This window comes from Anser cygnoides, chromosome 2 (assembly GCF_040182565.1).
Source record: "Anser cygnoides isolate HZ-2024a breed goose chromosome 2, Taihu_goose_T2T_genome, whole genome shotgun sequence".
NCBI lineage: Eukaryota > Metazoa > Chordata > Aves > Anseriformes > Anatidae > Anser > Anser cygnoides.
In genome coordinates this window covers 68817234-68844723 of record NC_089874.1, presented here as the reverse complement: position 1 = coordinate 68844723, position 27490 = coordinate 68817234, and the positions used below count along the sequence as shown (strand labels likewise).

At 41.3% G+C, this 27490-nt stretch overlaps 1 protein-coding gene across 2 annotated transcripts; it reads right to left on the bottom strand.

Annotated features, from left to right (window-relative positions):
- Window positions 1–226: 226 nt before the first annotated feature.
- On the bottom strand, window positions 227–21858 carry CRTAP (cartilage associated protein). Of its 2 annotated transcripts, XM_066992329.1 has the most exons (8): window positions 21361–21858; window positions 18125–18274; window positions 17346–17517; window positions 14762–14890; window positions 12304–12449; window positions 10601–10684; window positions 5179–5237; window positions 227–963 (listed from the first exon to the last, which is right to left on the bottom strand). In XM_066992329.1, the coding sequence occupies exons 1-7, from the start codon at window positions 21787–21789 to the stop codon at window positions 5184–5186; spliced, it is 1164 nt and encodes a 387-aa protein (XP_066848430.1). In that variant the 5' UTR covers window positions 21790–21858; the 3' UTR covers window positions 227–963; window positions 5179–5183. The 2 variants fall into 2 exon arrangements, with proteins under 2 accessions (XP_066848430.1, XP_013045818.2); XM_013190364.3 differs by lacking the exon at window positions 5179–5237 and having other exon boundaries at window positions 21361–21856.
- Window positions 21859–27490: the final 5632 nt, after the last annotated feature.

Genomic DNA, 27490 nt, shown 5'->3' with positions numbered 1-27490 from the left:
GGAATTCACATGCAAGTATTTTTTTTATGATTCCACCTAAAATTGACTCAGTTTCCACCTGGGCTTCTTTTTAAATGAAGAATAGTTCTATCAGAATAAAAAAAGAAACATGCAAACTTTTTTCTCCAAAAGAGAATATTAAACACATAAACCATCATTATCTTATACAAGATTGGCCTCATCTCACACAGGAACCACAACTAGTTTCAACAAAAAGACTAAAAACTGGTAGGAAGGAGGAATTATTTATTATTCAATTCTAAGTGACCTTACTTTCACATTGAATTTAATTTAGTTTTTAAGAAAGATAAAAACTGCTTATAGAATTCTTAAAGCATTTTCTTTACAAGATCACTAGTTGTCCATTGTTGATTGTTTCAGCTATTTAAAAGTTCTCATTTGTTATCTTAACATCTTTCAGATGCACTGGGATTCAGTATCACTCTATTAATCATAATGGAAAAAGTCATATATAAATAAAACAATAAAAAGCTCAGAAAGTCTAGAGGAACTGTCAGATTATCCTTGGTTCATAATCTGAAAAAAGTTCTTTGGAATTTATCTGTTCTGCTACAATGTAGTAGAACAGCACTGAAACAAGGAATATTAGTGTTAACCCAGAAAATAAGAATAGTCAGTTTTGTTGTGTTTGTAAAGGAAAGAAAACTCAAGAGAAAAACTCATATGCACCGATTCTGTAAATGCACAGTGAAAATCCATGCTCACTAAAGTGTCAGTGCAGCATGGAAGTGATATTTCAGGAGTGGATCTTGTGATGTATTCTGGAGCTTACAGGAACAGCTTTGAGGTGTATCTGTCTGGAACTACGAGTGACCAAAACCAACAGTAAGACGCAATGGTGAGTCTTCACTTTTGTAAAATACTTCATGGTGGCTTCACTCATCAGGCTTCATTATTTTCCTCCAATTCTAACAGATCATCAAGGAATTCCACAACTTCACCCTAGAAAGGATTAAAATGAATAGAAATATGTTAGCCCAGTACTCCAAAATGAGTAGAAAATGTTAACTATTTTTCATTAAAACATAAACTGTAATAATTGGTGTTAAACTATTTTTAACACTTTTATATAGAAGCTAGTACAAGTCTATAAAACGCAAATTAATATCTATATAGGTATAGCCCATGTACTTGGGAGGGACATACAGACCTTAAAAGAAGAAAATGTTACACTTCACGTTAAATTTTCTTGTACTTTTTCAGGTATTCAAATAGACAATGAAATTGTCAAATTTGGAAAGCAGACGCATAAATGTTTAAAGTAGCTGTTAAATTAGGAAATTGTTGAAATACTATGAAAAATTAAAGCTTCAAAATTCAAAGCAAAAGTGTTTTGTAAAACCATGAATTTGACTTTGTTATCTGTGTGCTCTAGCAGTTAATGCCCTCTGTTACAGCCTTCAAAACACACCTCCTCCATTTTCACCCACGGATCTTGACACGTTATGCTTCAGTGCAACAAAAATATAAAGAACCAGAGATACCAGAATGTTTTCCATACCGGAAACAAATAATTTGGTTTTAAATTCAGACCAGTTTAAATTCAGAACATATTATACTTAAAACCTCCATCATACTAATACACGATACCAACGTAACATAATCCAACTTTCTTTCTTTAAACTGCTCCTGGCATAGTGATATGTCATATACCACAGTCAAACGTCTTGCAGTCAAGCCTGAGTACTTTGGGATGACACTGTCCCCTCAGCTGGAATTTACTGGCTTGTCAACCAAGCTACAGTAACTGCGCAATAACCTGTTGTAATCAGTTTCAACCCAAGGTAACATCTTCAGCAGTGGTGGAAGGAGCTAACAGTAAATGTGCAGCAGCATCTCCGAATACACGAAAGTGAAGGTAGCAACACATTTACTTGCACCCTCAGAAATACCAGTATTTTCCTATTTGCCCTCCATGCACAGTTCAGAAACATCACTGCCCAAGTCTGGGCATATTTTCACTTTTTGATACAACTCAAATACTGAGCTGTAAGAGAGAGGTAGATGCTCAACTTTAAATTTCCAACCTTTCATTCTAATAACTACAATGTTGTGTTAAAATGTTTTAATTTGTTTAAAAAATAAAAATAAAAACTGTTCATCCTTTCTTGACATAAATCTATGTGCTCTAAAAAGGTTAAAAAGATTTTTTTTTTCCAAAACAAATAGTAACTTTCTGACAGAAAAATCAGATTTTTTTTTTTTTTTAAGTCTGATCAGCTCTTACTCAGTCCCAGATTAAAAATAATCAGAATTCAAAACAGTGGTGCTGAAAGCAAGTCACCCTTGTATGGATGTTCATTTCCATTCCCCCTCTTCCCTTCACCCCTTAGTCCAAGTCTTTGTCAACTCTATTAGACTTTCTGAGTTTGGTCAACAGAGGCTGCAAACAGTATTTTAGAACGCTAAATAAATTTTAAGCACTTTTTTTAATCTGGGAAAGTATTAATTAGGAGGACAACTCCTTCCAGACACACACAGTTTGAGACTCAAACTTTTATTGTTTTCTCTTCTGATGAAGAAAGAGCCTCATATGCCTGTGGTCAGTGAAAATAAGAAGAAATTGAGATTTTTTTTTTGTCTTATTTTGAATACAACGATTATATTATGGGTATGGCAATTAAAAATACTAACATGACATTTTTCAGAAGTGTGATCAGCAAGGAGAGAAATAATGAGAACCAAGCAAATAAAAATAAAAGTGGGAGGAAAGCTGGCTTAAGTAACTGCTGCTCCTGTTCCTTGTTTCACAGTTCCACCTTAAAAGACAGTTGAGTTTTTCCAGCTGTGGTTTTAGCAAGTTCTGAGGGATGGCAATTTATTTTTCTTTGAATTTATTCAAAACATCTAAATTTCCAATTCAACAAAAACACATGAAAAAATGCCAACACATTCATATTCCCTGCTTGTCCTCCTTGTTGCAGGAAGTCTGGCAACTGGAAAACAGGAATTCAATGTTTCTGCACGCTTTCCTTTGTTACAAGTATTTTGATTGACTAAGGAGCCCAATCATGGGAAGAACTCAGTACCACTTCACAAATTCATATGAAGAAAATAGCCATTAGGCCCAATAGTCACTATGAAAGCATTTTAAAGACAGGAGCAGAGGCACAAAGGACTTAAGGTTTTCTAGCAAAGCTCTTAAAACTGTAGGCATAAGCACGTAGGTGCCTCTTGAAGAGCTACAGAGGGGCAGGTCCCATTAAATCTGAACAGATTTACGAGATTGGGAAAACAGGTGTCTACTACAGGGGTCTCAGATCTAATTCAGACAGATTCTCTTACACCTCAGAATCACTGTTGAATGAAAGAATAACATGTTAAAAAGGAATTCTCTTCTTAGTCTACCTCTAAAGACAAACCTCAAAAGGTAAAAGCATGAGAGGTAGGATGAAGGACATAAACATCTGACTTTATGGCCTAGAACTGAGTATAAGGAAGACAGAGAGATTTCAACATTGTGACCTTGGTAACTCAAGCATATGGTACACCAATTTATATTATTGTCATGCTCATCAGTAAAGTAAGATATTCCAGAAGACATAGCAGGTTGTTTAGCCTAGAGAAAAGGAGGTTCTGGGGAGACATTATTGAACCTTCCAATACCTGAATGGAGCCAAGAGGACAGCTGGGGAGAGGCACGTTAGCAGAGTGTGCAGTGATAGGACAAGGAGTAATGGCTTTAAACTGAGGAGGAGAGATTTAAATTAGATGTAAGGAAGAAATTCTTTACTGAGAGGGTGGTGAGGCACTGGAACAGGCTGCCCAGAGATAAAAGATGATAATACTACGTCAGAAGAGTTGATCACATTGTCACTCTATCAGCTGTGACCACATTGATCACTGTCCTTGCCCCATTAGCACTGACTTGACACTGCATCAGGCATTTTGCATGACCAAAGTCAGCAAATACTTCACTGATATTAATTCCAGGGAAAAAGCCTCCTGTACACTGATATCTAATATCAGCTTCATGTTAGCCTGCAGACTTGGAGTCTGAAAATGATTCTCTGATATGATTTAAGCATTCAGTGTGTCAGATTTCTTCCTGTTACCTACCTTAAGAGGAAGCACAACAAATTCTACATGCAAAGATGATTGCAAACCCGTAATTCTTCCTGCTGCCAGCTACTAGAGAGAACACCAGCCATCCAGTTCTAATGCAGGTTACATAAATATGCTGCTCAGACAGTGCTGATGTAAATCAGGTTGTGCAATACATGGCCCACAGCATGATGTAGCTGTCTGGCTGGTAGCTAGTATGTCAATATGTGAAGTCTGACTAAGCATGGGGAAGAGAAGGGTTTGCTGTGAGACCACTGCATGCCTGATAGTTAATGGCAGCTGGTGACTGGAAGGCATACTCATGCAGACTGCTTGGTCAGCTGCTGAGAAGCACATCCTCGTTGGCAAGTTGGCCTTCAGTCTACAGTCGCTGCTTCCTGGTTTGTGGCGGTGCCCAACATCATCCGCCAGCACCCCATGAACTACCTCCCCATATGATAAACCCCTTCCCTCTCCCCATCCAGGGACAGTCAGCAGAAAGTGGGAGTGACAAGAAGGATGCACAGGAAAAGATGGGACAGGTATAGCCTGAGATATGGGAGGACATTCAGCAGCAGCATGTTCCCAGATTGGTGTGAATGGCAGGAAGAATCACAGAAGCTGATCAGCTGGAGCCTCCAACTATCTGTTAGATATGCAGATAGAGCACCCTAGGCTTAGATTAACATTTGAACAGAGGCACAAACAGAAAGAACAAGTTTTGTACCACAGTAATTCAAGAAGGTTTTACAGACAGTACATGACTAGGTGAATTATAATAAATACTAAGTTTAAAACAGAGTTCTTAGTCAATGTTGTATAAGCTAACCTAGGGTACTGAAAATGGTGTACAAGCTATTATAAACAAGGCTTACTTGATAAAGTAAGTCCTAAAAAGGAGGAAAAATGCAGAACTCCTCACTTATTACCACAAGCCAAGTGTCCAAGACCAAGGTACACATTGGGCCAGGGATTGTTACTGACCCTTCCTTATGCAATATTAAATGCTGCATCCACATACACAAAACACAACCTTTTAGAAGAAACATCTGTATTTTGGAGATTACTAGCCACCTATTAAAATAAACAGCACCGAGGAAAAGCTACCAATACCTGGCTCAGTTATGGCCCGCTTGAGACTGATGGTCCAGCACCAACTTCTCTTTTTCCAGCTGCATTTAAAAATAGTAGCAACCAGTTGCAGTTGTACTGCTCACTGACAGACCCCAATGCTTTGTCTTTGTTATTAAGCGTTGCTTTCTGCGTAACAAATACTAATCATTCATATGTCCTTGCCTCTAACCACAATCTGTTCTGTCCTTTCTCAATGTGGACTGGAAAAGTTCTGGGAAAAATAGATTTCATGCAATAACCCATACTTTCCATGCAGATTTGCCGATGGCATTTTATATAGGGATTCCACATGCAGTGCAGTTCAATAGCCTGTTCCTCAGGGAAGGAACAGAGAATACTAAAATAAGTGTTGTAGAATGAATTAGGATCTACATAAAAATATTGTTATGGACATGCATTCATGCCTGATAATCAGTGAATGAGTAAGAAAAAGCCTTTATCCTCACTAATCTTAGAAACTGAGACTTGAGAGACAATACACAGAGAAAGAATTGGCTGGATCTTTGTTTCCTTATAATCTATGACCTAAAAGGAAAATATTTATCCCACAAAATGTCCCCTGGGTGTCCTTCATAGCAAAAGGTCAGATTTTGCAAAAGTTGGAAAAACATAATGACTGGAAACTTGCTCAATAGTGGAGTAACAAATCTGATTCCCTTGTGTACTGGGTACAGGTGACTATGTTTCAGTAGCGGGAAGCTTTCAGGGGTGCCCTCTGTGACAAGAGGCATGGGGCTGTCCTGTAAGTCAGAAGTAACTATCCTATAATTGCCCTGTTAACTAATTTGAGTAACTAATGGGAGTGGAGACACAGTCAGATTCATGAAAAACAGCAGATTTTGTTCATTCTTTTCTCATGTGTATAGCCTTCAATGACTAATAACCATTTTGTAGGAGAGAAGATAAAGGTTTGATATGGCTGACTGTGGAGGCCATGTGCTTCACAGGCCTGATAGAAGCTGCAAACGCATACCACGCAGCCAACCAACCACTGAGATTTTGGGGAGGATCTTTTTTTCAGGATACCAGTAAGGTATGTGTCAATGAGATACTCAGCTGTGTTGCCCGAAAGGTTTATTCGGCCATCAACCAAGAATAAGTTCCTTGATCTAACCTTCAGTTAAAACATCGGAGTTCGCTGTAACCACCTCAAAGCCCTCCCAGATCCTCCATGAGCAGTAAAAGCCAGACTTGACATTCCTCACATTCTAGCAGGAAAAAAAACCCTCAATTCTTTGTGTAGAAAAATTTGGTCCTTAACTTGTTTATTTTTCAGATGCTTGGTCAGCAGTGTGACCCTCTGTCACATGCTTTTAGTGATTTTTAAAATTTTAAAAGAGCTTAGTTGTTCCTTACATGCATGCTAACTACTTTTCTCAAATGTTTTTCCATTTCATTTTTATTATATATTATGAACATGTAACCGTTCTCTCCCCAGGGGAGATTGCAGTACACTGCAGTGTGTACAATAGTGTGTTACAATAGTATTTTACAGTAAACCAATAAGTGTGCTTTTCTCTTAACATTTTTATAATGCCTATAAAACACGAGTCAATTCAATTTCAGAGAAACTTCAACATTGCCTTCACTGCACTGAAAACATAAGTCTCTTCTGCTTATGCTCTCTTTGCTGCTTTATGCTGTACACAAAAAGTTTAAGAAAATTGGTGGAGGTAAAAATTCCTCCTAATTTCTAATCTAATCCTGCCATTTAAACCCTGCCATGCTTGCAACTTTCCAATGTAGGTGTTTTAAAAGGAAGGAGAAACACCTTTGACTAAGATATATGTTTAATGATAAAAAAGCAAGAGGGAAAAGAAGCTTCTGAAGACAGCCAGCCACACAGGCAATACCTCCAGTAGAAAACGATGATGAAAAATAACCCATTTTTATTTTCTTTAAAGAAGCCTATATTGAACAAGGACCGTAACAATGCCAGTTAACTACCACTCTCTCTTAACAGCTGCCACCAGCTCTCTTCAGTGTAGCAGTGCTATTGTAGCCGTTTGGTCTGAGGTCAAAGGCAGTACAGAGTTTATATGTCTGCACTTACAACTTTCCCTTATGAGTGTACTTGTGTAAATCATTTGAACATATGCAAAAAGTGAGTTAATAAGGCCAAAAATATGTTGTTAGTGATTTCTGAACAGAAAAATAGGCTGAATTCAGCCTATTATTTGCTATCTGTAGTCCACTGGGCCCTCACACCTTGATGCTATTCCACGTCTTCTCTTTCTACCAGTCATATTAGTTCAACACTCACTCTCCTGTGTGTCACACTTCAGAATAGAGCATTTGAGTCTCATCTATTATACAGTTAGATGGATACACAAAAGACAAATAAGAGCAGGATGCCAAAAGAAAAAAAAAAGTGGACCAAAGCTTCCAAGAGTTTTTCACCTACCAAAAGAAAAATCACATTGTCGGATCACCCTAGCCAAATACTTGTGGTTCTTATGTAATTTAGAATAGCTAAGTAGCTATCCCTGAAAATAAAAGTCTTCAAGAACACTGAATTTATGGGCCAGAAACTTGTCTCCTATAATTATTGTAGTGCTGAAGTTATATCTGCACTAGTTCAGTATCTGGCTCTTAACAGCATTTCATTTTGCTATGTGTAGTACTGTGGAGTACTTAAATCTGTGCAGTACTAGGAGTTATATCTATTATAGCCTTTATGCGTTACACATCTGAACAGAAATCAAGAAGTTTGATTATCCATGGGCAACTAAGATGACAGCACTGTGTAACGCTCTGTTAAATTCACCATGGAAAACTATAAGGATATTTAATAATAGTTACTTGTAAGAAAAAGTAACCTGTAGCAAGTTGGCGTTAATATTCCCTGTCACCTCTACTGTGTTAAGTGTTTGAACTAGAGTTTTTCATTTCTTTGTGGAAAAACATTAATAAAATAACATGAATGGGACAGTATTTCTTGTAGTGACATATGCAAAAATCATTACTACATGTTCCAGCCTCTGTAATTACTGCAATGTATTATTGGAAGAAGCCACATGTTCTCACTCACTTTGTTAATGGGATTTGAAAAGACAGACACATGGATGATCCGGAATATCGGAACACTGAAAACTCTGAATAAAGTAAGATTCTCCATTTGAAAATATGGACATACTCACAGAGGAAGATATCCTTTAGCCACATCAATCCTTTTGCTTCACTCAAGGAAAGAGTGATTTTTTTTTCCCCTTGAATTATTTTATGGGCTTGTTGGGCCACAAGCAACTTCACAGACAGCAAACATGGAACACAGAAACTCATAAAAGGCATGGTCTATGGACCAAGAAGCACATGGTTTAAATGAACAGTGTGCACTAAAAAAAGAGGTTGTCTCCATCCTTAGTGATTTTCAATAAAACTTTTACTGTAACACCTTATCTGAGTTTTTCATCAATTTTCTGCATTCCCATAGAATAAACTTTTCTATCTTTGCCAGGAGAAATATTATAAAACAATATTCCATTTATACTACCATGTCCTACCCATACAGCAGAAACTGCAAAGTAGCGATTTTATCTTTGTGCTATTCCTGCTCTGTCTGGACTCCCTGGATGGCTCCTGCAACCAAGCAGAAGCTCTGGTAGCCAGGGATTTATGAGTTTATTACCAAAAGCCAGAGCCAAGCCAGAGGCATGAACAGCCTCCATCTCTCCTAGGTCCTTCAGTCCTCTTAAGGGAGGGCACATAAGCCCATTAACTTTTTCCCAGCAAATGAGAATGATAACTTTTCTAATATGAATATTGTGGGGTAGGGATGTAGAGGATCATAGAATCACTCAGGTTGGAAAATACCTCTAAGATCATCTAGTCCAACCTTTAACCTAGTACTGACTTGGTATATAGCATGACCAAGCCCAGAAATTTTGCTTGTTTAACCCAAACGTAGCCCAGGGTAATGCCATTTCCTTGACACTTCCCCGAAAGTTTAGTTGACATTTCCACTGTACTTACCTCTTGCAGATTGCAAGGTCATTTATCACTGCACCAGTGAAATGGGCAACGGTTGATGTGCCAACAAATGAAAACATTTTTTTTCTATATTAAATGCTTGAGATTGAAGATTGTTTTTATAATCCCTTCTTGTAACAAGATACAGGAAAAGTCCTCAAAACAGACTGCTTCCCTCCTTCCTTAATTACTCATCCCGTTGTTTTGGAGCAGCAGACGTGAAAGAAGGATAAAATTACAAATGAAGTTTATGTCTAATGTAAGAAAGCATTATGGGCAAAGCATTGTGTTTGCACAAACCATCATAGGAATATAAAAAAAGTGATAAAGTATTTACACACCCTGATGGAAACCCCCATCTAGTCCTCATCTAAGCTTAACTTTATAACAATTCTATTAAACTGCATTTCAAAGACGTTTATCACAATGGAAAGACTTCTCAGTCTTCCTAATTTCTACTAACCTTGCAATGGAATTTTACCTAGTTGTTTTCAGGTCACTAGCATACTGAAGGCAGTACAGACATGTTATTACTTCCCAACTATAAAATATTATCTCTCCCTATATGCTGGATAATATAAAAATTGCAAAGGTGATGTATTTTATAATATAAGCCATTTTTTCTCTTTTCGTTTATAAGTAAAAAACACCTCAACAGTGCTCAGTGCATGTATGCTGCCTCACACCATGCCTGAAGATAGCTCTTTGCCAATGCCAGCAACAAACTATTCCATCACTTGAAGACTTTTTTAACCTTTAAATGAAAGTTACTGAAAATGAAACAAAATGCAACCCAAAGCCTACATTACATACTTTAATTTTAGCTGGGGAAGACAAAAAAATGCCTTTTCCACAATTAAAATATTTTTCCTGCACAAAAAATCCACTTTACATATTTCAAGCCTAATAGTAGTCATTACTTGTCACTTGTCCATGAATTCCAAGCATTTAAGAAGCAAGACTGGGTGACCAAAATGTTACTGTACAAAACAAAAATAACAGGACTTACTTTTGATAAAAAAAATGTAATTTAAGTGGTTACTTACGAACCAAATTATGAGAATTTTAAAATGGAAATTAAACATTTCAGAAAAAAAAAAAGCGTTTGGGGGGGATGTTAAATATATAGTACTTCTCTGCCCCCTGGTGTTATAGCTTGCAAAGTGAATTTTCTTTTGGGGGCTGGGTGCATTACATTTAGTCTTGTGTTAATATTGCCCATTATTCTTTTAAATTGTATGTAAGTGATCTAATGCTCTTTGGGTTCGTTTCTTATATTCATTTAAAAAACAAAAATTTATGATAAATTGGTTACAGTTACAAGAAGATTTCTCCATATTAGATAAATCTCAGATTTCTAATTATGCATCATCTTCATTTTAATGTGATTTTTTTTTTTTTTTTACCATCAATTCCTCTCCAGAAAACTCACCTCATCATCATCCATTAGATGTTCCTTTGCGAATTCATACATTTCCAACTGGAGTGTGGTTATGTTGTGATACCGAACTGCATCCTACCAAAAACAAATTTGCTATGTTAATTTAGGGTAGTAAGACAAGGGAGTGTCATCGCATGTCATCTGAAACTATTCCAGTGAAGCTAGAGCCAGGCTCAACAGAATGTAGATCCCAAAGGGTTTAAAATGTTTTAGAAAGGAAACAGCAGAACAGCAAGCAGTATATCCAATGTCTTCTGCAGATCCTTCTAAGCATAAACTCCATCGGTGTGAGAAGAACAAAGCACTCTCCTCTTTCTCATGTTTCAAAGCACTGGCGAGTCTGAGGATAAGGAATGAGACTGCTAGAGCTGAGCAGCAGCCTGTGCCTGCATTCCAGTGGGCTTTGGACGTGAGAAAGCCTCCATCTCCCTGCATGCTGGCAAATGACAGCAGGCAGTTCTGGGAAAAGGAGACACTAAGTTATTTTGCATTATAATGACTCACCACCCTGGGCTGGAGCCTGAGGACAGGAAATTCTGTAAGGCTACCTACCTACCTGTCCCTCCTCACTTCCCTGGGTGTTTGCCTGGACAGCACAGTATAGCTCAGTCACTTACTCTCAGATTGATGAATGCTGCAAGTAATCTACTTTGATGATCCCATTTAGAACTTTTCAGGGAGGAAAACAGGAGACTTCCTCTTTCACAAGGACGTCTAAGGCTTAGTGCCAGAGCCAAATGCTGCTGTCACTCTGGTACCACTTTGTGAAAATAAACCAGAGACATTATGGTTTTCATGGCAAGTGATTAGGACAGCAAGCAACTTCTGTTCATAGTTAGACGGATCAAAGTACACCAAAATACAGCTGTATGCATTTGATATTTAATATTTAAAAATTAAATTATCTGTAGCCTCAACTCCTGAGAAGTTATCAATGAAACATTCAGAGTTAACATGTAGGGCCCTTGTTCTGTCCTCTCTGCACATGTATGCCAAATCTGTTTGCGGTCTGCAGTTTTATACTGCTCCTACCCCTCACTCACACTAACGTCAAACACTGTCTCCAGTATGGCTACAAACTGCAGTTCTGTTCCCAAAAGTAGCAACAAAGGAATGGTCACTCTCTCCTTTGAGCTCAGACTCACTACTACTGCTGCCTTAAAAAAACAAATACATTTTCTCTCTATTCTGTCTCTGATGGCCCTGCAGGGCAGCCTTGGTTTCCAGCACACAAATAAGGTGTGCTGCACAAAACTCATCAGCTGCCCGCAAACAAAAAATGCTTAACTCATATGTACTGATATTTTTGACTCAAGCTGACTGGCCTAAGAGGAAGGGAAGTGTTATCAAGTTATTACAGAGAAAGAAAAGGCATTAAATTAAATTTGTGGAGCATGCCATATGCTAACTACTTGTATAGCATATACCACTGTTGCCTAAGGAGTCACAGAAGTGTCACAAAGCAGTTAATTAAGCTGCATGACATGAATCCTGGTAACAAGAAATGACAAAAAATCTGACTTGATCATCACAGTCCAGGCTGCAGAAATCCAGAAACACAACAAAGATATTTTTACATGTACCTTGGACATTGAAATTTAAAAACAGCATTGAAACCCAGTTTTAAGAATTATTTTTCAAACTCAGATCATAATCCCTGGATGTTTCTATAGCATTTTAAATAATTCACATACCGATCTGGGCTGAAAATCCTCTTCTTGAAGTCCCCATTTGTCTTTGTGGTACTGATAATAGACCATGTTCTGTTTCATTACTTCGTCTTTCTGGTCAAACAGAAGGTAACTAGCAGCACAAGAGGCTGCATTCTTCATGTCATTCACTAATTAATAAACAAAAAAAAAAATAAATCCAGACAAGGTAAGTAAACAAAACAGAGAGAATCCCCTTTATTATCTCCATTCCAAAAAACTCTGAGGGAAACAGGAACCATTTTCCAACTTCCCAACAGCTGTATTAAAAATAATAAAAAAAAAATGCTTCCCAGAAAGAATATGCTATTATTGTGTTCTGAAACAGGTTAAGTCCATGATTCAAAAATGGGGACTTACCTTACACAACCTTATGACTGTAAGAGTCAGGTCATGGACAAGAGCAATACAAGATGCTTGGCTGCCCTAAGACATACCTCCTTCCTCTTCTTAGGGCAAATGGGGTAACTTACCATCAACACAGAATGTGATTTTCCTAAGACACTAATTTCTTGTGATGGTTTTCTAAGACAATCCTAACCAAATGTCCCTCCCAAGTATTCTAGTATCAGCGAGGTATCAACCTACAGCTTGGGTGATCCCTACTCTGGCATTTCTTAAAAAAACAAAGAAACAAAGAAAAAATAAACAAAACCAATTTTACTAAAATTGACAAAGGCAGAAAAGACAATATATGAAACGTAGTCAAACAACATATGTAAAAAGTCATTAATGGCTTGGTTCTACATGGCTGGATATGTCTTTCCTTTGATATTGGAGCACAGTGGAATAGCTTTAAGGGCTGCATGTGTTCTTTATGGTGCAGGCAGCTCCTCCAGAAACCACAAAACTCATTGAATGATTTACCTATCAAATATATGATCACTGAGCACCAGAACACTATCATTTCTGTTAAGTGGGCCCCTCTTTCTTTACAACGCAGGTAGCCCTGAGAGAGGGAGTTAGGAGAATCTCATCAAGTAGAGATAGAGCGCTGACAGCATTAAACTAGGATGCTACTTAGTGTCTTTGCTAACTATGGTGCATTGTGCAAATTAACTAAAGCAAGAAGCCTTGGGCCCCTTACCAAGGTCAGTCTCCTAATAAGAGTGTGAGCCTATCTTAAGAAACTGGTAGAAACTGGTCCTGCGGATGGACAAGAGCCAAGGAGCAACTGAGTCTGTGCAAAGACAAGAGGTCAACTAGCAGTGACGAGGAAGAGTCATCAATCTTAATCCCCACGACTCCCGACGACCACCACCAGAATACACTGTGCAAGTGCAGATGGGAGGAGTTTATGGAAATGACTCCTTGGAACTAATTTTAATATGAAGCAGGGACAGGTTATGAATATGTATAGGCGTATTGTGAAACTTCATGAATATGTAACTCTTTACTGCATATAACCAAGGCAAGTTGCCGCGTCAGGCACGCACGACTTTGGCGGGACTACCCCCCCGTGCTGCCCAGCGCTGAATAAACATACCTACTTTACAATCTTACTGATTGTGGAGTCTGTTTTCCGCAAGTCAGCCCCACACGCTCTATTCTAATGGGATTATGAGAATCCACTAAGAAAAAGAGAATGGTATGAAATACTCCATAGGTTTGTCTTGCGAAAAATTCTGAATAGTAAATTGAGAATTTAGTATTCATTCAATAGCTGCTGTTATGTTAAATGTGTTTTGTTGAGGTCACGGTCTTTTCTTCTTACTGAATGAGTTAGAAGTTTAAGAAAACTGTTCTCATTAGAGCTATACAATCAGCTGCTTAAGAACCACATGGGCCCCAAAGCTTGACTGCTGTGGTGTTGTGGCACAAGTCTGGATTTTTTTTGTACATAGGTACACAAAACATGTCAGAGTCCTTGCATGCATTCTGGTGCATAGGATGCTATTTACCCTAAGATGTCATACTATGGTTTACTTCAAAAAGGCATAAGAGCTGGTGCACTATTTATATATATACACAATATATATGATGAACATTTAACATTTATATGGAACTCTGAAAAGTGTAAGTAACTTGTGCTGGCAGTAGATATAAAAAATGAGGGACGGTAATGCATCAGTTCACACTCTGTAACTGTCCCATTTTTCCAACACCCAAGTGGAGACCAGTCACAACCAAGAATGTCTTAAAACAGAGGGGCTTAGCCTGAGCAGAATGCAGCCTTTACGGGACTTATATTCAGCAATTCATTATGTCATGGACAATTTTATGAGCCAGAGATCATCACGCTTATGTCCTATGCCTACCGTTACATGGAAAGAAAAAAAAACATACACACCTCAGAATTTCAGCTTCGGAATAGGCAAAAATGCATATTCTGGAGACTATATTATTTACATTCTAAAGCATTATAACTAGAGGGAAAAGACCAGGAATGGAAACTCTCCCACACCATCCCAATGTTATTTAAGCACATTAAATCACTACTTACATTTATAATATGCAAATTGTAAGTAATGGTACATGGTGGCCACAAATTTCTCGACAACAAAGCCTCCTATAATGGGTGTCAGATTACTCTCACACTGTACTTTGCATGCAAGGACTTCAATATAATGATCTATAAGGAAGAAAACAAAAACACGGGATATGAGTAGAGCACAGTGAACTGTTATAACCCCTCCTATTAACTATTAACTACCCATTAACATTTGGCCTTATAATGCTCTCCTAGGTCCTGTGCATCTGGATCTTGCTGCTTGGAAATAGTGAGCATCTACAACTCCATCTGGAGTCCATATCAAGTGCTGGTGCTCAGCTCTTCTGTTAAAATCAGTAGGATCAGGCCTCCAAATCCATCAAAATCACAATTCCTAACTAAGCAGTTAGTAAGCACTGAAACCTAACTAAGCAGTTAGGTTTCAGTGACACCTACAGGCAGTTTGAGGTGGTAGGTTTTATCAACTGTTACAGAGTACTGCATTATTTCCTAACTGTGAACTTAACAGCGCTGTTTTTGAGAGCCATTACAATTTCATTAAATTATTTCATAATTAAGGTCCACATGCTACTGAGTACAACTGCATCACAGAGAAAGGCACCGGGTGATTGCAAAATAAACATCTAGAGAGAGCTGTGTTTTGTGACAGCTGTTTGGATGTTCTAATAGAACATGTTTAGACATGGACAGATGCTGCACATTACAAAATAACTTAAATCCAAGAAGGTTTAAGATCACATGCTTATCCAGTCTGCAAAGCTTGGCACAATGGGATAGGATTAGAGATGACTTTATCTTCAAGAAAATACGTTCCAAGAAGATATGTTCCAAGAAAACCTTCCATCAAAGAATTCCAAGCCTTTTCAGGACATATAACATCAAGCAACAACACTGAACAGAAATATTTTAAAGCCTTAGTTTCCCTGTTTGCCATATTTGGCAGGTGAAGCAAGTTATCTAAGCTTGTGCAGCAAGCCTCTGACAAAGGCAAAAAAAAACAACGCAAAGGCTCCTTCCCCTGTTTTCATCTCTGACAACTCCTATCACAAAGAATACTAAAGCTAACTGAAAATGCTTGGCCAAATTAAATTACCAGACCCCTCTTTTACAAGAGTAGTGGAGGCACCAGACACAAGTGTTAGCCTCCAGCTACCATTTTTATAGATAAATAGGCACCTAATGCAATCACCAAATACTTACAGTTAATGTATTTTGCTACATCTACTTTCTACAATAAAATCTTGGAGACAGGATATGTGTTCCTGGAGCAAGAGCATAGTTCAATGCACACTTTTCAGCTGTGGAAGTAAATTTGATTTTTCTTATCTCAAGAACAAAATATTTGAAAAGCACTGCCCATGGCTGTGATGACACCATGTGGTACTCCTACCTTCGCATCTCACCACTATGACTGGAATTGTCTGTTCCTTCCAAGAAGGAAGAGGAACAGCAGCAAGTGCTGCAAAGACAGCCTTACAGACACCCTTTACAGCAGTTTGGGTGTGATTCTGATATCAGGGCTCTGACCCACTAGGGAAGAAAGCCTGTGTTTCATGGTTTACTGCCTGTGATTTGATCTCCACTTCTTATTTGCTGCCCTAGGCATCTGCCAGCCTTGCTGAAGCAAGGCTGGAGGAATAACCTGCAGTCATTATTCCATGGCAACATTACAGGTGGATACCAATTCCACACTGTGGAGCTGCTCTTGTACTTTTCCGCTCACCAACTCATCTAGTGGCTCTAGGACAAAATGTTGGCCTGGCTTTCCTTCTGGCAACTTAGAAATTCTGTTGCATTTTTCACATCTTTAAGTTTGTTGAGAAAACATGCAGGCATTCTCCACACAAATATTGTCAACAACACTGAGCCCATGGAGAAACAACACTGGAGAAATTACTTTTTTCTTTCACTACAGAAGAGCATAGGAAATGTGTACGTCCCATTTCAACAATCAAAGAGATGGAATCTCATTTTCTTTGAGAAGTAATATTTTTTAAGCCATACACTTGAAAAAGAAATCTTATTTGCTAGCAAAACTCTACTGTAGGAAAGATGAAAAACAGCCAACAGATACTTGTCATATTTAAGAAAAAGGAAACATATCAACAATAATGCACAATTCACAAAGCAGATTTTGAAGGCAAGCTAACCACTGAGTCTCAAACACAGACAAAATGATATTGGAAGTCAAGTGATCTGTCTGGATAACTATTGCTAGCTGGATGAAAGAGTTCTTATTTACACATCTATGTTATCCTAACACACTTATGCATGTTAATATATTAATACGTTAATATATTATTATATGTTAACACAAGAACTCTTTGTTCCTATTTTCTATTTTCTCACTTATGTTACTTTAAAAAAAAAAAAGGGTAAACAGGAAAAAAAAGGTAAACAGGAATTCAAGAACTTCCTAGTGACTCTAACAAACTCAGATGGCCCAAGCTAAGCAGGGGGCACCATGAGCAATTCCCACTGCAAGCTAAGGAAGAGGGACTTCGGTAGCTGATCCTATGGAGACAACAAAATGCACTTTCAGGACTTCTTTCTTTACTGTTTCCCAACCACTCACCTGCAATAGAGAGATAGAAGTCTTTAAAATCTATGATCTCTCGGGAGCCTTCACAGGCTGCTATACAGTCATCATAGGCTTTGAAGAAATCAGGAAGAGCAAGTTCCATATCTGAGACTGACGTTCTCCAGTTGTCACCATTGTATGCTCTCACAGCCCTGACAAAGAGATTCTGAAAAATTGGCAGGAATGAAAACTAGCACTAAGTGACCTGTGGAAAGCTGCATGTAAGTTCAAATACAGTAAGTGATGTCTCAGCATTTCTGAATTACTACATAAACTGTTATTCAATTAATATGAGGACAACAAACACAGATGATGAATGGATTTTATCAGATATTTCCTAGATATCAGAGTATGTAATTCCATCTCAGATAAACAGAAAAACCTGCTGGACAGAGGTAGCAGTGTGATTCTAAAGCACAGATTTTGACAGAGGTTTTCAATGGAATCTAAACACCAAAAGTTCTACTTAGTTTAAGCTGTGCCTCCACAGCTTTCATGCATTTTAGCAACTCTTTGCACTTACTTAGCTCTATTAGTTTATCTGCACATAGTAGCTTTCAGGTATGTCACTTTACATGATTTTCTGTGACTTGTGGAACAGTGAAGACCACAAGAAGTGAGAATTACTGTATGCATTAAGAAAGAAGAACAGAAATGACTGAGGAAGACAGGAAGAGCTGAGAACATGTAAGCAAATGAGATCCTTGAATCTCACACAATAAGAGAAGTAACAAAACAGTTCCAAAAGACAAGACTGTGAATAAAAAGCATACCTCATAAGGCTTTGTCTCCAAGTCTTTAATATGCTCCTCAGCATCAGGCATGCTCTTGTAGTATGCCATATTTCTTTGCATCATTTCATCATCTGGATGCTTCAGAAGAAATGTATGAGCTGCTGCAATAGCTTTTGGAAGATTGTTAGCCTAAATGGGGTGGGAGATGGGGTGGGGGGAAGGGTTAATTGGGGGCAAAAAAAACAGTTTTCCACATTTTGTCAATAAACCTTCCTGCAGCATCTATATTCCCAAGCTTATTTCTGCTGAAACCTCAGTCTCAGCAGATATGGTACAGTGAAACTGATGTAATGCTTATCAGTTTTACAACTAGCTGCACCACTGTGAACATTTCATTGTTGGTTTTTTTTTAAGTCTATTGTTGTTTAAAATAGCATAGATGATTGTAAGTCAAAAAGTACTTTTTCCCCTTCCTATTCCCATTCATAAAGCTGACAAAACACAAAATTATACTATTGCTTGTATGTAGGATTAATTGCAAAGCTATTACTGATGACAGCCTCTGGATACTTGGCAGGTGTCATCACTTTCCATGGTGTTAATGTAGCTTATTTGCCTAGCAGCAGAGAATACAATTTTACAATAATGTATCTTCCTGATGGTGTTACGGATTTAGAGCAAAAAGCAGATACTTGCTCAATAATTGTTTCTAATGTACAATGTGATTTTTTGTACCCATTTTAAAACTAAACTCAAATTCCACTAGAGATATTTTGTGAAGTATGTATTACTCATTTACAACTGCATATGCCAAATATATATGTACTTCTACACTTGTGCCTATATTTTATATATATGCATATTTTATAAAATATATAGTATATATACACATATTTATGAAGAGTGAGACTGTGAAAGTAAGTCTTAAGTATTTGTGAAATGCTAAACCCTTCTCTCTTGTAAGCCAAGATCCAGATCAACCCATCCAGTCTATTGACGTGTAGGTGATAAAAGAGTTCCACCTAACATCTCAAATAGCTTATTGAAGCTTATCTATAAAGCTATGAGCAAGAATCACAAGCATGCATGCACATGCACTGTTCTTTTTGCATCCATAAAAGGAACTCTCTCTTTTCAGGAAGAAACTTGAGAGACTAGTACACCAAAGAAACACTTCAACCCTAATATTAGCTCTTGCTGCTGTGCTGCTGTTAAGTGCCAAAGCACTGGAACTATTCCAACTGCACTTCCTGTCTGTCCCAAAACTATGTGCTTCCCAGTCTGCCTGCATGTTGCTAAATGCAAAGGGAAATCTCAGCTGCACTTTTGTCAAATGCATAAATCCTCTTGTGTCTGGTGCTTTAACCCTATTTGCTGGTAGGCTGATGAATCCCTAATTTTTGCTTAGTCCATGATTACTCTTGGTTTCAACTTTCAACTTGGTTTTCAACTTTAAAAAAGGGAAAAAAAAAAAAGGTTTTGTAGAAACACATTCTGAAGAAAACTTGGTGGCTACAAGACAGCTCCCTCCAGAGGAACAAGCAGCAGCATGGAAATATTGGCTCCCAGAATCACCTAAGACATGGCAAAATTTCATTCTTGAACCCACATCAATAAATACATGGTCACTTAAAAAAATTATCCTACACCTTCTTTCTACATTATAAATGATGTTATGGATGAAGAAAAAAAAGTGACATTCCTTCACAGCCAGGAAAAAGTCCCTTGTATGTAGGGGTTTGTATTTTTAGAAGGCCCATTCAGAGTGCTCCAAGTGCTCAGAGCTCAGAGCTGGACTACAATATGATAATAAAGACAATATAAACAACAGATAGTGAAGAGAGAAACACCAAACCACACCTCACAAATCTACTGTAAATGTGACTGAAAAACAGTTTAAAGGGAGAGGGAAATATTTCTCTGATTCATACCTGCCAGTCATTTAAGTGTATCAGAAACAGTAAGTAGGAATGACTTGCATCGTTCCTGACATATTCCGTATTACTGACATGATATGTACATTGCAAACCTTGTACGTTCCATAGGAGGAATGAATAGCTAAAGTAAGAAAGACAGTAAATGGAAACATTTGTGGTGACATCATTTTGGTATCTGCATATGGCTTTGCGAAGAGTGCCTGCCCACTCTCTTATACAAAGGAAATGTCCCCTGTTTGATACCTTCTACTCTCCGTGTAGAGAAGCTTTAACGTTCTTCTGTACAGTCTTAGGGATAGCTTCAAATTCACAGAATTACGCTGGTGTGACACAGTGCATGTGGATACTGTTACTTAGTGTTTTACAAGAATGTGTTTCCCTGTTTTGGTTTATATAACTTTGGAAAGCAATTCAAAAATTCCATAAGGTTTTCTCCTACAAGACACAGCAACAGTTAAAAAGGTGTGTATTTTAAAGCAGCAATCTCAAAAGGAATGTGCAAGCATAAATCCTTGTATAATGAATATTGGGATACACTGGAACCAAATCCCTAAAAGAAAAGGCAATCTAAACAAAAGTATTCAGCTTATTTTCTTCTCCCATTTATTTGAAATGCAAGTTATTGCAGTATCTGAAGGGATGGAATGAGGACCTTGATTTAGGGAACAAAAGATGAACATGAAGAGTGGGAAAATTGTGAAATAGAACTTGGTCAAGAGGGTGGCGAGAAGCTAGAGAAAAATAATGAGATATGTTAAAAGAGTTGTCACCAGTCTTGGCAGACCCAAGAGAAGAAGGTAAATACCATTCCAGGGCAAGTATTAGTGTCATACTTCAGTAGCCGATTTCGCTTTATTTAACCTTACTATGGCTGTAACAACGCTGGAGTTTTGCAGGCATCATGCAAGTCACACCGGGGGCTGCTGTACTTGGAAGAACTGGACCAGCAGCCCGCACACAAAGAAGTTGGGCGCGCTGGGGGAGAAGAGCACTTGCAATAGCAGAGAATAAGCAGAGAAGAGTACTTGCAATAGCATAATCTTGACACGAAGGGTCTGGAAAAGGTTTTAAACAAAGTCAGAAGCAAGTAAGAGAGATGGAAAGATGAGAGGGCTGCACAGCAGCAGGATAAAGAGGAAGGGTCCCATGGCTGGGGTTTGGGAGGAACTGAAGGCCAATCCAGGGGTTGCACTGGATGAGGTGTGAAGAGAGCAAAGAAGGAGCCGGGTGAGAAAGGAGCCGGGTGCCATTTTGTGGGCAAGCACGGGATAACCGAGACACAAAGCGGTCCCCAGCGGGTGACACGGGGCAGGCAGGCAGCACCCCGGCGGGCCTCACCTTGAAGTAGGCGAACTGCAGGTACTTGTAGGGCTCTCGACGCTGGAACTCCTCGAGCAGGTCGCGGCCAGGCTGGGCCTGGCGGAAGGCGGGCAGCCCTTGCTTGCAGCGCCGCAAGCACTGTGCCCGCCGCAGCACGCCGGCCAGCAGCCGCAGCTCGGCCAGCTCCCCCCCGGCGCCGGGGGGCGGCCCGGCGGCGCTGCAGTTGCGGTGGCAGAAGGCCTCGCTGTCGCGGAGCAGGCGGTAGAGCCGCATGCTCACCTCCAGGTAGTTGACGCTCTCGGGCCAGTTCTCAGTGCTGTACTGGTCCAGGCCATAGCGGTAGGCGGACTCGAGCGGCATCAGCTCGTCCCGAGGGAAGCTGCGGAAACTGTACCGCTCATACTGAGCCCCCGCCGCCGCCAGCAGCGCCGCCAACGCCAGCCACATCGCTGCGCCAGTGGGACACGGCCGGGCACCACGTCACCGGCACGGGGGGACAGGGGCGGGGCGGGACGGGACGGGACGGGACGGGGGGCGGGGGAAGGCGGCCCGGCCCCGGGGAGGGTCTACGACTCCAGAGGCGGTGGGAGGGGGTAGCTCCCCTCCCCTCCTCTCCGTCCCCTCCCTTCCCTTCCCTTCCCTTCTTCCCTATAAAGCACAATGTGGAAGTTGCCTGTGCTAATGGATGTAGGGCCATCTCCCACCTCCTTTTTGTCCCACTGTGGAGGTTTCACCCTGTTGGGCAGCTGAACACCACAGCCACTCACACTCACCCTCCATGAAGGAAGACAGGGAGAAAACACGATGGAAATAGCTCAGGGGTTGAGACAAGGACAGGGAGATCACTCAACAATTATTGTCATGGGCTTGGCATAAGAATAATAATCTATTATATATTTATTCATTAGTTATTGTATATAAATTTTAATATATAATATAATGCAACATGATATAATATATAATATGATAATATATAATATAATATTATAATATGTTCTATATTTAATATCATTTTTATTTTATATAATTTATTATATATAATTTATTGCCTATCACTAGCAAACTAGAACAGTGAGAAACTAAAAGCAAACCAAAAACACTTTCCTCCATCCACCCTCTTCCACCTCCTCCCTCTTGAGTGGCGCAAGGGAACAGGGAATGGGGGCTAGAGATACCTTAACTTAGCAGGGAATGGGGGCTGCGGTCAGTCCCTGATGCTTCGTCTCCACCATTCCCTCACGGTCACTCTCTGCCCCTGTTCCACGTGGGGTCCCTCCCACGGGATGCTGTGCTTCCCGAACAGATCCTGCATGGGCTGCCCCCAGGCAGCAGCTCTTCAAGAACTGCTCCCACATGGGTCTCTAACACGGGGTCCATCCGCCAGGAGCAAACTGCTCCAGCACGGGTGCCCCACTGGCGGCAGCTTTCCCCAGACCCCCTGCTCCTGCGTGGGCTCCTCTCCACGGGCTGCAGCTCCGGCCCGGGGCCTGCTCCTGCGGGGGCTCTCCATGGGCCGCAGCCTCCTCCAGGCCACATCCTCCTGCTCCACTGGGGGCTCCTCCACGGGCTGCAGTGTGGAGATCTGCTCCACTGTGGTGATTCGTGGAAGAACTCTACAACTCAAAGCAAATGAGTTATAAAGTAGGTATGTGGTTTATTTTGGCGCTGGGTGCATGTGGGATAGCTCCCAAAGGCATGCGCACCCTAACACGGCAACTTGCTTTGGTTATATGCAGTAAAAAGTTACATATGCATGAAGTTTCCCAATACGCCTATACATATTCATAACCCATGCTCGCTTTGTATTAAAATTAGCTCCAAGAAGTCATTTCCAGAAACTCCTCCCATCTGCGCCTGCACAGTGCCTTCTGGTGGTGGTCGTCGGGGCGTCGTGGAGATGAAGGTTGATAACTCCTCTTCATCACCACCAGTTGACCCCCGTCTTTGTACAGACTCAGCTGCTCCTTGGCTCTTGTCCAAACCACAAGGTCAGTCTCAGCTGTTTTTCGAGACAGGTTCCTTGTTTTGTCAGGAAACATCCCCTGTGAGGGGCCCCGAGACTCCTTGTTTCAGTTAATTTACACAGTAGTAAGCAAAGACACTCAGCAATATCTATTTTAATGCGATTAAGCGAGACCCCATTCTTCCATTCCTGGCTTTAATAATTACGATTGTTTTATTTAGAAATCATTAACGTGATTAAGCAAGCCCCCATTCTTCTATCCCTGGCTTCAGTGGGAACCATGGGCTGCAGGCGGACAGCCTGCTCCACCAGGGGCCTCTCCACAGGCTGCAGGGGAACTTCTGCTGCATGCCTGGAGCACCTCCTGCCCTTCTGCACTGACCTTGGGGGCTGCAGGGCTGGTTCTCTCATGTTTCCTCACTCCTCTCTACCAGACAGTGTTGTGCAGCTTTTTTTTAGCCTTTTTAATTATATTATCACTGAAGTGCCACCAGTGTTGCTCATTGGCTCAGTTTTGGCCAGTGGCAGATCCCTTTTGGAGCTGGCTAGAACTGACTCTTATCTGACATGGGACCTCTCTCTCCCAGAGCTCACCCCTGCAGCCCCCCTGCTACTGCAGCCTTGATACAGATGCTAGGAGATGAGGTTGGAACTTGACGCTGGAGATGAGGCTGGGATGTGGGGCTGCAAGGTGAACTTGGAACTGGAGGCTGCCACATGGAAGTAGGATGTGAACTTTTGACATGAGGCAAGGACCTGACATAGGGAGATAAGGATGAGAAGTGAGGCTGCAACAATGAGGCTGCAAACAGACCTGAGCCAAAGCTGGACCACTGAAACAGGCCTGAGCAAATGAGATGTGAATCAGGCTGCCAGTTGGTTTTGCAAGTACAGGCTCTCTCTCTGAGGCTGGGGCAGCTCCTGGGTGCTGTCAGGATCTAAAAGGGGGGTTACCCAGCCCATGGGTGGATAGAAATCACAACAGTGGGTTAGAATCAGTTAGTGGGACATTCCAGCTTCAAGCAGTTCGAGGGGAAAACAACACTGAAATCCAGCCCAACTACTAGAAAGAAAGAAGCATGTGTAGCATGGGAAGCTTCTCAAAGAAGCTCTGTTCTAGGTAAAAAACAGGCCCTTTTTATACCACTGAGACATAAGATGGTGTAGGACACCAACAGTTCAGATAACCAAGAGATTCTGTTTGTTTCTACCATCCTCCTATGACAGCCAATAGTTGATGATGTTCCTGATTTTCTTTAAACAACTCATTTCTCATGCACGTTCCCAATTTCTCAACTTCCTTCAAGGCTCAACTTCCTCGTGCCCAGGCTCTTTTTCACCTCCCCAGGTGATAAGTTGTTCCTCAGATTCTTGTTGTGTCCTCCTCGATGGTTTCTTCAGGGCATCTCCGGTGCTCAGGTGTCCAGCTGCACGTCAAGGACGTCCCTGGATCCCAGGCACAGTTTCCAGGCTGAAGGCTGAGCTCCCAGCCTGGACCCCAGCCTGGCAGATGTTGCTCCTGTCAGTGTGGAGCAACCATTTCATGTCAGCATTTTCTCAGAACAGTCACATTAAATCCCTAAGTGCTGCCATCAAGGGCATCCTAAGAGCCTTCTGATGTCGCCAGAGAGTCACCATCACCCTATGGCCTCACGAAAGGCAGCTGACCATAAGTGCCTGAGTGTCCAACCTTCGTTGAGTCTGGCTGGTGGCACTCGAGAGGTTGAGGTCCTACTGCTGGAATGCGAGAGGTGGAGGTGTTGCTAATGGAAGGCGCGACGTCGAGGTCATTCTGGTGGCATGCGAGACATCAAGGTCCTTCCTGTGGCTCGAGAGACATGAGGTCCTTCTGGGTGGCAGGTGAGGCACCCCGGTCCTTCTGGTGGAACTTGAGATGTCGAGGTCCTTTTGGTGGAACGCGAGATGTCAATGTCCTTTTGGTGGCATGTGAGATGTTGAGATCCTTCTGGTTGCAGGCCAGGCATCAAGGTCTTCCTGCTGGAGTGCAAGGTGTCAAGGTGCTGCTGGTGGGCCACGAGTCTTTGAAGTTCTGCCAGCAACCCACAAGGGAGGTGCCGAGGACCAGAGGTGCTTGATACCTGCTTGTCATTAGAGCAGTGTCCCAGGGAGGACAAGCATCTCCACACTGGAGCAGCCGCAGGCACCATGAGCAGTCCATGCCAGGAACTGCCTGCGGAGGCCCCCATAGAAGAGACCTGCACCATCTGCTTGAGCCCTCTGGCTGATGCAGCATGGCTGGACCCCTGAGGCCACTCCTTTTGCATGGGGTGCATCCAGCTGTGGGCCACCCACAGAGCCACCTTCCCGCTCTGCCACCAGCCCATCATTACCATCATGAGGCTGGTGCCGTGCCCTGTGCGGGACACCTCAGCCCACCGGCCCCGGGGAAGTTTCCAGCAAAACGCGGGGCCGGGGCGGTAGCAGGAGCAGCAGATGTAGCAGAGCCCCTCCAGCTACTGGTCCCGCAGTGTCTTGCCCAGGTTAAAGGAGCACAGCCCTTCCATGCCACAACAGCTTGTCCACAGCTTCTCGTGGTGCTGGAAGCAGGACAGGCGCAGATGGCCCCACTCCCCACTGAACACCAATGCCAGGGACATGTCATGGCTGCGCAGGGCCCAGCAGGAGGAGCCAGGGGCCAGCGACCATGCATCTGGGCAGGCAGCCGGGCCTCATCTGGGGTTGGGCTGCTGGCAGCAGCCACCATAATTCTTTCATTAAATTATTGTATTATTTTTCAAAGCCTCTGCCTGCAGTCATTTGTGTGGCGTCATGTGGAGGGGGCTGAACGCAGCCCGCTCCCACCCCACAAATTGTTTTGGGGATGTTGGCTGCAGCTGGGAGAGGACAGATGGATGGGGAATGGCTGCAGGTGGCAGGCACCTGTGGGAGACTCGGGGATGGGAATTCATTTTGGGGGTGGAAAATCATCATGGGAATGGGAAAGTGCGGGTGATGGGGGCAGCCATCAAGTTGACCATGCCCTAAAGGGAAAAAAGGCACTGAAAAAGTCTCCTGAACCTGGGGCAGAAGAAAACAGCTGCCAGCCTGAGAACCAGGCCTGGGAACCTGGAGCATCCTTGGGAGGTGCTACTGTCCTCTTGGAAGTACAGCTGGGTACCATCCCTGAAGATGCCAGCAACAAGGCCAAAAGTAAGGAACTATAACAGCAACTGACTATCTGAAAAGGAATAATTAGTCTGGGAAAGGTACAATTTTGAGAGACTAGGAAACATCATCGTCCATTGGTTGTCTCAGGTGAAATAGAAATTAGAATCATCTTTTGGCTGCTCTAAGGAGGTGGTATCCTTATGCCCTCTTATGTCTCTTTTGATAGAAAAAGTATTCCTTTTCTATCCAAAATGCAGCACCTCCCTTTCTCCCTCAGAACTTCCTGTGCTGCATGAATGTTTCTTCAGGATTTCCAAAACCAATTGAACCTTTGCTGGGGATGCCTGGCTGACTCCAAATTCTGTGATGTGGATCATCTTCTAAGCGAGACTTTGTTCTTTATTCATTTGGGCCAACTCCTGGGTCCACTCCTGAGGTTTGGTCCATTCTGAGATTGGTTTTCTTAATTAGACCCTTTGAGGTCAGTTTGATAACCCACTTCTGGGATTGGTTTGATGCACTTGGAAATGGTAATATTATGAAGTACACACATATGTCCGTAATCTGTCATAAGTATAGTCTTGGTAAGTGTAAGCATGTTTGCCATTATAGTATCAATGTTTGCAATCCATAAGTATATTTACTGCTCTAGAACTATAGATAAGTATGTTGAACCTAGAATACTAATGTAAATTTGCTGCTAGAACAGGTGTTTTCCTGCATCTAGTTGCCTTCCTACTTCTGCTAATTGCTGCTACTATTAATTAGTGCTATTCCATCAATTTCCACAACATATATATACATATATTTGCTTCCTGGTAATATCTGTAATAGCCTGATATCTCTATCCATGCTTGCCTTTAATCACAGAATATTAGCTAATTATTTTTCAAAGCCTCTGCCTGCAATCATTGGTGTGGTGTCATGCGGAGGGGGCTGAATGCAGCCCACGTGATTTGTGGTCATCTGTATTATAGAAAAGTTTTTAGAAAATAAAGGCTCCTGCTTCCACGTGGACTCTTCTCTGCAGGTTGCAACTCCAGCCCAGAGTCAGCT

Coding starts and splice junctions, on each gene's coding strand:
- CRTAP (XM_013190364.3), bottom strand. CDS start 21,789: ATGTGGCTGGCGTTGGCGGCGCTGCTGGCGGCGGCGGGGGCTCAGTAT. Junction 12,450..14,761: donor ACAATTTGCATATTATAAAT/GTAAGTAGTGAT, acceptor TTTATTAATTAG/TGAATGACATGAAGAATGCA. Junction 10,685..12,303: donor AGGATTTTCAGCCCAGATCG/GTATGTGAATTA, acceptor TGTTTTTGGTAG/GATGCAGTTCGGTATCACAA.